This window comes from Amblyraja radiata, chromosome 1, assembly GCF_010909765.2.
Source record: "Amblyraja radiata isolate CabotCenter1 chromosome 1, sAmbRad1.1.pri, whole genome shotgun sequence".
In the NCBI taxonomy this organism is placed as follows: Eukaryota; Metazoa; Chordata; class Chondrichthyes; order Rajiformes; family Rajidae; genus Amblyraja; species Amblyraja radiata.
The window spans coordinates 62,743,034-62,754,963 of NC_045956.1; the positions used below are offsets into that span (position 1 = coordinate 62,743,034).

Consider the following 11,930-nt stretch of genomic DNA (forward strand, 5'->3'; position numbering starts at 1 on the left):
CTGACATTTCTTGCTTTCTGAACCAGTGATTTGCTTCTAAAATGTATACAGTGGCAATGTTAAATGAATGCTGGATCAAGAAAAACAGCCGGCATTTCTACGGCACTTTTTGGGTTAATTCCATGGATATATATGTTGCTGGTTAGGCCAATATTAAAGTGTATAAAATCATGAGAGACATAGACTGGGTAGAGAGTCTGAACTTTTTTCCCAGATCAGAAAAATCAAATACTTGAGACATAGAACATAGAACAGGAACAGGAACGAGCCCTTCAGCCCACGTTTGTGCCGAACATGATGCCTAGTTAAACTGATCTTGTCTGCCTGTACATGATCCATATTCTTCAATTCACTGCACTTTCATGTGCCTATCTTAACGTCTCTTAAATGCTCTGCCTCCACCAAGGTGTTCCAAGCCCTCGCTACTCTTTGTGTAAAAAGAATCTTGCCCCATACATCGCCATTAAATTTTCCCCGGTTCACCTTATAGCTATGCCCTCTAGAGTTGGGAATAGCTTCATGGTGAGAGTGGCAAAGTTTCAAGGTAATGGGCAGAGCAACGTTTCTGACACAGAGGGTGGTCGGAGCCTTGAACGCACTGTAATGGGTGGAGGTGGAGGCAGATACAATGTGAGACTTTTGGCCTAACGATGCCTCATCTAAGCTAGTTCCATTTGTCTGCGTTTGGCTCATATCCCTCTACTCTTTCCTATCCATGTACCTGTCAAAGTATCTTTTAAATGTTATAGCACATGCCTCAACTACCTCCTCTAGCAGCTTATTCCATATACCCACCGTATGTGTGGATAAAGTTGCCCCTCAGGTTCCTTTTACATTTTTCCCCTCTCACATAAAACCTATGTCCTTTGGTTCTTAATGACCCTACTCTGGCTAAAATACTGTGTATTCGCCCTATCTATTCCCCTCCTGCCTGATGGGTCTATGCATGACTTGAATAGCATGGACTGTTTTAGAGAGCAGTGAAGCCAACCACCTTGCTGTGGGTCTGGAGTTGTATGTTCTCCAAAAGACACTCCTCCTCGCATACAAGGTTCTTTATAGTCCCCACCACTGCAGACGTTACTTTCCTGATTTATTCATGCAGTTACCAGAGACATGCCGAATCATTAAACTTCTAAGTAGTAGAGGTATTAAAAGCCTTCTTGGTGATCACGTCTATGTGATGGAGCCAGGACAGGTGATCCCAGATGTTAGCGCCCAGGAACTTGAAGCTGCTAACTCTCACCACTGCCAACACATCGACAAAAACTGGTGCGTGGACTCCCGACTTCCCCTTTCCGTCGTCAATGATTAGTTATTTCGTTTTGATGAGGGGAACAGTACTACATGTTTACATAAGTACTGTATAATCTCTCTACAGCAGTGCAAGAATGTTGTCACCTTTGGGTTGGCTTGGCTTGTTAACAATGGATGCTTTACCTAACTCACATGTTCTTGCTTTAACCAGCTTGTAGATGACAACTGGTCCAATCTGTGTTAGTAATAATCTTAGAAACATATTTTCTAATTTACAGCTGGGCACCAAGGAAGGCTATCTCACCAAGCAAGGAGGCCGAGTAAAGGTGAGATTCTATGCTTAGTCGATGCACAACTACATGTAGTTGCCATGTTATATGAAGCGGGAGATGCAGCTGGTAGAGTTGCTTCCTCATAGCCCCAGAGACCCGGGATTAATCCTGACTGGGGGTGCTGTCTGTACGGAGTTTGTACGTTCTCCCTGTGATCGCGTGGGTTTCCTCTGGGTACTCCGGTTTTGTTTAGATTGAATTAATTTCAATTCAATTTAATAATACTTTATTGTCACATGTACCTACGTGTAGTGTATTTCTTTGTTTTGCATACAATCCGATAAACTCATACAGCAGACCTCACCTAGGCAAGATGTGAGGCAATGTGAAAACTGTTTAGATAACATCTCTTAGGGTCAGCACGGTGGCGCAGTAATAGTGCTGCTGCCTTACAGCACCTGAGACCCGGGTTCAATCCTGATTATTAGTGCTGTCTGTACGGAGTTTATATCTTCTCCCTATGACCTCGTTGGTTTTCTCCGGATGCTCTGGTTTCTTCCCACATTCCAAAGACGTGCGGGTATGTAGGTTAATTGACTTCTGTAAGTTGTAAATTGTCTCCAGTGTGTAGGATAATGCTAGTATACGAAGTGATCTCTGGTCTGCGAGGACTCGGTGTGCCGAAGGGCCTGTTTCCATACTGTATCTCCAAAGTCTAATCATGAGGCAAAACTTGATTGGGATCTCGTTATGAGGCGCTGAATGTAAATTTAAGAATCACACTTAAAAGATACTTGTGAGGGATTTCAAAGGAGCCCAGTGATAATAGGGAAAGGTCGGATGTGTTCCCAATGGTGGGTAACAACCAGCAAGGGCTAAATGGAACGTATAGCACAGGAACAGCTGAAAATAGTGGGGAAAAGGGCTGTTCCTGAATCTGGTGCTATGTGCTTTCAAGTTATTGTATCTTCTGCCCGATGGGAGAGGGGAGACGAGGGAATGACCGGGAGGCGAATGGTCCTTGATTATGTTGGCTGCTTTCCCAAGGCAGCTTGAAGTGATGGAGTCAATGGTGGCTTCTTTCGTCTGACCTGACCTCTTGAATATTTTAGACAATAGACAATAGGTGCAGGGGTAGGCCATTTGGCCCTTCGAGCCAGCACCGCCATTCAATTTGATCATGGCTGATCATCCCCAATCTGTACCCCGTGCCTGCCTTCTCCCCATATCCCATGACTCCGCTATCTTTAAGAGCCCTATCTAGCTCTCTCATAGCAAGTATCCAGAGAACCAGCCTCCACCGCCCTCTGAGGCAGAGAATTCCACACTCACAACTTTCTTTTTTTATTCTCAAATTATTTATCTCTGCACTTCCCTGCTTAAAATTACTCTGTCACCATGAAGCATAGTTTAATTTTGGATAGAGATACAGTGTGGAATCAGGCCCTTCAGCCCACCGAGTCTGTGCCGACCAGCGATCACCCATGTTCTACCCAACACACCAGGGATAATTTACAGAAGCCAATTAACCTACAAACCCGCACGCCTTTGGAATGTGGAAGGAAACCGGGGGCCCAGAGAAAATCCACGCGGTCACAGGGAGAACGTGCAAACTCCACACAGACAGCATCCGATATCAGGAACGAACCTGGGCCTCTGACGCCGTGAGGCAGCACCTCTACTGCTGTGTCATGGTGCTTCCCATAATATGGTTTTACTTTGATGAACAATTGGTTAATTCTCGTGCATTTCCTTCTCTTTTCAGACTTGGAAAACCAGATGGTTTATTTTACATAGGAATGAACTGAAGTATTTCAAAGACAAAATGGTATGTTGTGAAACAAATTGCATCTGAGCAGCTTTATTAATCTTAAAATAGAAATCGCCTGCTGAGTTCTCAGCCCTGTTGCTGACTCAAGGCCCTCTGCTGGTACAGTTTAGTTTATTGTCTTATGTACGGAGATACAGTGAAAAGCTTCTTTGTTGTATGTCCTATCCATATGACATCTAGTTAACCATTTGGGAATAAGTACAAATCCCACCTCACCCACTGGGGAATTTAAACTCTGTTAACTGCATAAATAAATTAGGAAAATAACATTAGCAGTGGTGGGGTCTATAAAGAACCTTGTATGTGAGGAGCATAGTTTAGTTTAGTTTATTGTGACGAGTACCAAGGTACAATGTAAAGCTATTTTGTTGCTTGCTGTCCAGTCAGCAAAAATAATATACTTGATCACGATCCAGTTGTCCACCGTGTATACATACAGGATAATGGAGAATAATGTTTAGTGCAAGGTAAAGTCTGATTAAAGATAGCCCGGGGGGTCTCCATTGAGGTAGGTGAGAGGTCAGGACCACTCTAGTTGGTGATGAGACGGCTCAGTTGAATGGTAACAATTGAATGGGAAGAAACTGTCCCGAATCTGGAGGTACTGTATGTATTATCATACTTCTGTACCTCTTACTTGATGGGAGAGGGGAGAAGAGGGAATGACTGGGGTCCTTGATTATGGAGGTGGCCTTGCTGAAGCAGCATGAAATGAAGATGGAGTCAATGGAAGGGAGGTTTGTTTGCTTGATGGTCTGGGCTATGTTCACCACTGTTTTCAATTCCTTGTGGTCTTGGATGGAGCTGTTCCTAAACCATGCTATGATGCATCCTGATAAAATGCTTTAGTTTAGTTTAGAGATATAGCGCGGAAACAGGCCCTTCGGCCCACCGGGTCCACGCTGACCGTCGATCCCCGCACATTAACACTATCCCACACACACTAGGGACAATTTTTACATTTACCAAGCCAATTAGCCTACAAACCTGTACGTCTTTGGAGTGGGGGAAAAAACAAAGATCTCGGAGAAAACCCACGCAGGTCACAGGGAGAAATTACAAACACTGTACAGACAGCAGCCGTAGTTGGGATCGAACCCGGATCTCCGGTGCTGCAAGTGCTGTAAGGCAGCAACTCTACCGCTGCGCCACCGTGCCGCCCTACTGCAGCACATCTGTATACATGCATCTGGATCGGATGAAAACACTGTGTCTCGGTAGATGCGACAATTATAAACAATTACCGATGCCGACCTGGTGACAATATGCAGCACACTTTCACAAACTGACACTGGCTAATTAATGGGGGGGGGGGAAGGTAAAGATTTAATCTACAAAGAAAGGCAGGATTGAGATAATATATTGCAATATCAATGTGGACTCCCGCATCTCTGTGTTAAACGTAGATTGGTAACTTGGTGTTAGTGACACTGACAATGCCAACTTCATTCCAAATTTTATGTCTTGGCTTTTTTCAGAGGGTTGAGTTTGTGATTAAATGTTTATAGATTGATAGACAGAGAGACAGACAGGCAGGCAGACAGACAGATAAATGCCAGAGGTACCCCGTGTTTAGTTGAGGATTGATTCACAGAATGTAGAATACCTCTTCATTAGGAGCAATACAGTCACGCTGTTATTTAATTCATCAAAACGTTATTCAGCACAATGTTTTGAGACGTGCGCTATATTTTAAATTGTAAGTCAGACATCCCAATGCCATTTCTCTCAGAGACACAGACAGCATCATCTGTGCTTAGAGTCACATAGCACAAAAACAGGCTCTTCGGCCCAACTTGACCATGCCGACTAACATGCCCCATCTAAGCTGCCTGTGTTTGGACCATATCCCTCTAAATCTATCTTATCTGGGTACGTGTCCAATGTCTTCATAGTATCTGCCTCAAGTACATCCTCTGGCAGCTCATTTCATATACCCACCACTTACTGTTTGAAAAGGCTGCCCTTCAGGTTCCTATTAAATCTTTCCCATCACACCTTAAAATGTTTAAGAATCTTGAATGCTTTCTGTAATAACTAAAATTATTATTTTTGCTCTACAGTCTACAGAACCAATCAAGACACTGGATCTAACTGAATGCACTGCGGTACAATTTGACTACTCACAAGAGAAGATTAATTGTTTCTGGTAACTAAAACAAAATTCACGTTCTCAATCCTCCAACACCGCGGCCTTTAAATAATAAAAGGTCCCGATTTCCAGAGCCGAAAGATCTCCTATCCATGTTCTCCAAAGATGCTGCCTAACCTGCTGAGTTCCTCCAGCACTTTGAATCTTTTGTTCACTCCCCCCACCTGACTTGAAATGTTGTTGTTCATTTCCTATTCCTTCCACAGATGCTGCCTGACCTGCTGAGCAAAGATCTTAGATCCGCTCTACGATCATTGCTGCTGAGTTCCTCCAGCACTTTGGGGTTTGCTTTTAAGTAATATTGGCTTCGTAATGGTGTGATTCTCTTCCATGGTTTCCTAATGCACTTGGTTGAACCAGGAGCTAGTGGAATGAAATGTGGGTCTAATCCACCCTAGTAGCTTATGAACAATGCTTTAAAGACAACTGAATGACGCGAGTTGTTGGAGTGGTGAATAACATAGAACAGCACAACTCAGGAACAGGCTCTTTGGCCCACAATGTCTGTGCCAAACTTAATGCCAACATAAACCAACTCCTTTGTCTGCATGTGATCCATATCCCTCCATTCCCTACATATCCATATTCCTATCGAAAAGACGCTTAAACGCTACTTTCGTATCTGCCTCCACCACCACCCTGGCAGCGGGATGGGAATTGCAAGTCCATCACATAGATCACACTTCCCACCATCACATTTCACCCTGCCTCGGGAAAGCAGCCAAAATAATTAAGACTTGTCACACCCTGGTCATTCCTCCTTCTCCCCGCTCCCGATCAGCAGAAGCACGCATGACCAGACTCAGGAACTTCCCCTCTGTTATCAGTCTTCTGACAGTCCTTCAATAAGCTAGGTTACAGTCTGATTCACCTCTACCCCATTGTAGACATTGGACTTTATCTATGGACTGATGCACTAAAATGCTGAGAACTATATTCTGCACACTGCATTTTCCCCATTGCTCTTACTTGTACGGGTTTTACGTAATTGTATTTATGTATAATATTATCTGATCTGTCTGGATAGTCTGTTTGAGTACCATGACAACATTTAAAAGATATTTGGATAAGTACATGGATAGGGAAATTTTAGAGGAATATGGGCCAAACGCAAGCAGGTTGGACTAGTGTAGATGGGACATCTTGGTCGGCATGGGCAAGTTGGGCTGAAGGGCCTGTTTCCGTATTATATGATTCTACAACAAATTTTTCTTTGTACCTCGATACACCTGACTATAATAAACCCAAGCTATTGTGACCCAAATGGATGTCTTGTCTGTGTTAATGAATAAACACTGCTCTGTCTTCTCTTTACAGTTTAGTATTTCCTGAACGAACATATTATATGTGTACAAAGACAGGAATTGAAGCTGATGAATGGATCAAGTTAATACGATGGAAACTGGTAAGTTCGTAATTTAGATAGAATGACTGTGTGGCTACGGTTCAATGGTTCCTTTATTATGACGCCTACTAGGGGACAGTGAGTGATTATTTGCATACTGATCAGTAAGGCTATTGCCTAACACAGGTACAATACCTGGTTAAGCACCTAATGCTTAAACACAGCTCACTGCATCCATACGCAAGAGTTTTGCCGCCATTTTCACAGTCCCAGCTACAGTTGGCTATAAAGGCCCATTGCAGCCATCGGCTCCATCTGGTCGTCCTGTGAACTGTTGTCCTTCTCTTTGCCCCGGTCATCTTCACTGGAGCAGGAAAACCATTCCCAGCTTTGTGAGACCGGGTATTACCTACTACTCAAGTTCCATAGAATTACTGAGTTGTTGCATGACTTCAAAGGGGCAAATAGTCTCCATGTGCTTCTCACAAACAGAGTTCCATTCCCATCTCCTGCCTCAGAACAGTTTGCCTCAACCTAAAACAATCCATTGGTGTAAAATCTTTCCCCCTAAACCCAGGGCTGGGGCTGAGGACGTTTTTTTCGGGAAATGGCTCAATTATGCTTTTATTGCCATGTGCGAAGTGCTAACACAATAAAATACTTTTCCTTACAAACAGTCTAATTGAGTATTGCCATACTCCCGATTAGCATGTGTACAGAGATAGTCTATAGAGCCCGCATGCAAGAGGTGCCATGTTTTGGCCCCATATTCGAAGTTCGCACTCCAGGTCTTATGAGCGGTCTCTGTCCCAGGCAAGTCCCAGTCTCCAGCCATCGCCTTCCTTCTACGCCAAGTTCCTCTCATCGCCCGTCCACCTCTGTTCTCCGGTATTATTAATGAATGCATATTTATTTGCTGTGTTGTTGCGTTAATATGCCAGTAAAGCTACAGCAAGTAAGGATTTCATTGTTGCATTCCTGGTACATATGACGATTGAACACTGTGGACATTTGACTTTGACTTGAGGGCATGATTATAAGGGGAGAGGGAGAAAGTTTATTTTTACAGAAGGGCAGGTGCCTGGAACACGTTACCAGGGGTGTTGGTGGAAGCAGATATGATAGCGTCATTTAAGAGACTTTGGGATAAGCACATGGGCATAAAGGAAATGGAGGGATATGGGCCACATTGCAGACAGAGAAGATTAGTTTAATTTTTCATCACGTTTAGAACAGATATGATGAGCTGAAGGGCCTGTTCCATATTAATATATGGAAATATTAAAGCTGAAAGCTTAATCTGACCCTTGGCAATTTTAATTTTATGAGATTAATATACCTCATCTCTCTCCATGACACCACTGATGATAACATCTATCCTTACCTGGTCCTTTCAGTCCAGGATTGATTCCTGCTACCCTGTCTTCTGAAGCGCGATAAGAGACTTGAGGGTGGAGCAGAGCAAGTAAGTTAGTCTGTTCCCACGACAGAAAGAAACTCCTCTCTTGGCTTTGCATTGTCTATTGCTCTGGAGAGTTTGTCAGTAAGTCTACCGCATAGCCAGAGGCTGCGGGGAGACGTGATGGAACTATGCAAAAATTATGAGAGGTATTATGAGAGGGTAGACAGTCAGAAACATTTTCCCCAGAGTGTAAATGTCAAACATGAGAGGGCATATTTTTTTAAGATGAGTAGGGCAAAGTTTAAAGGAGATGTGCAGGGTAAGTTTTTATTGGGCCTGGAATGCACTGTCAGGGGTGGTGGTGGAGGCAGGTACAATAGTGGTGTTTAAGAGGCTTTTGGATAGGCACATGAATAGGCAGGGAATGGAGAGACATGGATTCATAAGTTCATAAGCTATTTGGCCCATCAGGTCTACTCTGCCATTCAGTTATGGCTGAACAATGTTTCGATCTCAACCCCATTCTCCTGCCTTCTCCCCATAACCCTCGACACCATTACAAATCAAGAATCTGTCAATCTCCACCTTAAAAATCCCATATGTCTTGGCCTCCACAACCGTCTGTGGCAATGAATTCCACAAATTATATGCATGCAGATAAATGTTGGTCGGTACAGACATTATGGGCCGAAAGGCCTGTTTCTGTGCCATACCGTCCTACGTAACTAATTTATTTCTCATTTTAATTCCAGTCTCAAATGAAGAAAGCTGCTGCGAAAACTTAAAACTAGCAAACTTTCCACCAGTATGAAGACAGCTTTGGACGAACTTCAATCGAGAGTTGGGATTCTGTTCATCTTGCTGTAGTTTCACTTTCAAAAATCCTACCAGGATTCTCTCTCCATTTGGGGAAAAAAGCCAAACATTGGGGCTCTGATGCTGGAGGAGTGATTTCAAAAGCAGCTGTTAAACTTAGAACATACATTGAAGTAATATGCAATGTTTGCATCTCCAAAAAAGGTTGCAATAACATTTGGAAACAAACTGAAGCATATCCTACTATGGAGACTGAGGCTCTGAGAAAGTGGAAATTGCTACGATAGATGTGTGCATAAACGTGAAGCAGGATAACAACACGGACAAACCTTGTGTGAAATGAAATCTATTCCTGCAGAATTATGTGACTATCGTCAGTTAATCAGTAGGAAGCATGAAGTGGCATGTTACCTGAGTTCATAAGTTTAAGGAACAGAATTAGACCATTTGGCCCATTGTCTACTCTGCCTATCATGGCTGATCTATCCCTCTCAACCCCATTTTCCTGCCTTCTCCCCATCACCCCTTACACCCTTACTAGTCAAGATTTTGACAATCTCTGCCATACTGTAGTGCCACCTGTCTGGCAATGAATTCCAGATTCGTCACCCTCTGGCTAAAGAAATTCCTCCTCATCTCCTTTCCAAAGGTACGTCCTTTTATTCTGAGGCTATGGCATCTGCCCACAGACTCTCCCACTAGTGGAAACATTCTCTCCATGTTAACTCTATCCAGTACTTTCACTATTCACTCAATGTTTGTTAAGTTAAATTATTTAATCTCGTCAGACCTCATTTTAATTTGCGGGGTTTACATAATTTTAAGAATGTGATTAAGGATTAAAAATGTTTTAATGCAGGTTGAAACTCTGGTCTGAACACCTGTTATGTTTTTAACCTGATGGCAATTCATTTGTACAAAACATAAAGTGCTGGAGGAATTCAGCAGGTCAACCAGCATCTGTGAAGGGATTATACAATGTTTTTGATGGGGACCATTCTTCATTCGCCTATCCATTCCTTCCACTGACGCTGCCTGACCTACTGAGTTTCTCCAGCACTTTGTGCTTTGCTCAAGATTCCAGCATTTGCAGTTCCTTGTGTCGTCATTAGTTTATAGTGGTTACCATGACAACTGTGTTAGCATTTTTTTTTTAAAGGACACAAAATGATGGAATAACTCAGCAGGTCAGACTTCATCTCTGGAGAACGTGGATAGGTAAAATTTCGGGTCGGGTCTGAAGAAGGATCCGGACCCGAAATCTTCTCCAAAGATGCTGCCTGACCTGAGTTTCCCCAGCATGTTTTTTTCCTTTTCACTCACGAATTTGTGAAACAAAAACAATTTTGAGAATAAATGAAAATTTATTCCCAAAATTGTTTTGTTTCACAAATTCGAGTCTCAACTGTACAAAAACTTAAACCAGCACAAATTTCTCCCAAAGACAAAGTGCTGGAGTAATTTAGCGGATCAGGCAGCATTTCTGGAGAGAATGGCTGGGTGACATTTTGGGTCGGGACCCTTCTTCAAACTAAAAGTGGGAGGGGGGTGAAGAGCTGGAGGTGAGAGAAGAACAGGACCAATTAGGGCAGTCCACAAATGACCTCGGGCAGGGTAGTGCCTGGTAGGCCCAATGCTGACTCGAGGAGGTGTGATCTCAAGAGGAAAACAATAGGAGATCTGTGGAACTGGTAAAATGACTAAAGTGGAGGAAGGGGAGTGTGAATAGAAGTTACTTAAAATTAAGAGAATTCACTGTCTATATCACTGGGTTGTAAGCTACCTAAGCAACATTTCCTCCAGTATAAAGAGAACTGATCTAGTTTAACAAGGAGACACAATGAACTGCAGATGCTGGAATCTTACGTACACCACAAATTACTGGAGTAACTCAAAGGATAAGGCAGCATCTCTGCAGGACGTCGATGGATGATGTTTTGGGTTAGAGGCTGGAGGATGATGCCGTCCCAAAACATCGCCTATCCCTGGTCACCAGAGATGTTGCCTGACCCAATGAGTTAAGGGCCTGTCCCACTTACGTGTCCTTGGCACGCAAATTACGCGTTGAGGTGGGACAGGCCCAAGACCCTGGCACAATGCAACGTCTCACCTTCAACAGCAGCAGAAGCAGGCAAACGATCGCTGAACTTGGCCTGGGGCTCACGGCCGTTGCGGTCCGGATCCACCCCCACTTCTCCTCCCAGAGCGGGGCCAAGAAAATTGAAGATAGACACAAAATGCTGGAGTAACTCAGCGGGACCGGCAGCATCTCTGGAGAGAAGCAATGGGTGACGTTTCGGGTCAAGACCCTTCTTTTCAGACTGAAGAAGAGTCTCGACACGAAACGTCACCCATTGCTTCTCTCAAGAGATGCTGCCGGTCCCGCTGAGTTACTCCAGCTTTGTGTCCATCTTCAAATGACATCACACGCTCCAGACGGCTGTGCGTACGCATGTAATCGCGCCCGACCTTCACCTGACCATCGCGGCTCAACGCGACCACGAGGTCGCGTAATTTGCGTGCCAAGGACACGTAAGTGGGACAGGCCCTTTACTCCAGCACTTTTGATCTTAGTTTATGAGGATGCTGGTTCACTGCAGGAAGCTAGTGAAGGGCAGCGCAGAGTGAACTGACGAGCCTAGGGGGTTAGTCAGATATTCTCAAGGCAATTTCTGTGGTCTGGCACCACTCAGGCCTCAAGTGTAGCAGCCTGGAGAATTTTAACCTGCATTTCCACAATGCTGATTGGAACTAAATCATTGCAGTTTGTGAATATCCAGCAGTCGAAAATAAAAATTTTAACAATTGCTGGTGTAGGTTTGGATTAGTCGTACAGCAGCTTTCGATATTGTCTG

At 43.8% G+C, this 11,930-nt stretch overlaps 1 protein-coding gene across 1 annotated transcript in view; it reads left to right on the forward strand.

Moving 5' to 3' along the window:
* dapp1 (dual adaptor of phosphotyrosine and 3-phosphoinositides 1) overlaps positions 1-9,933 on the forward strand; it is a 105,657-nt gene extending 95,724 nt beyond the window's left edge. The window contains exons 5-9 of the mRNA XM_033022860.1: positions 1,536-1,583; positions 3,295-3,357; positions 5,424-5,509; positions 6,830-6,917; positions 9,012-9,933. Of these exons, the coding sequence (XP_032878751.1) occupies positions 1,536-1,583; positions 3,295-3,357; positions 5,424-5,509; positions 6,830-6,917; positions 9,012-9,044 (318 nt within the window). The 3' untranslated portion in view covers positions 9,045-9,933. The remainder of the gene's footprint in view (positions 1-1,535; positions 1,584-3,294; positions 3,358-5,423; positions 5,510-6,829; positions 6,918-9,011) is intronic.
* The last annotated feature ends 1,997 nt before the right edge of the window (positions 9,934-11,930 follow it).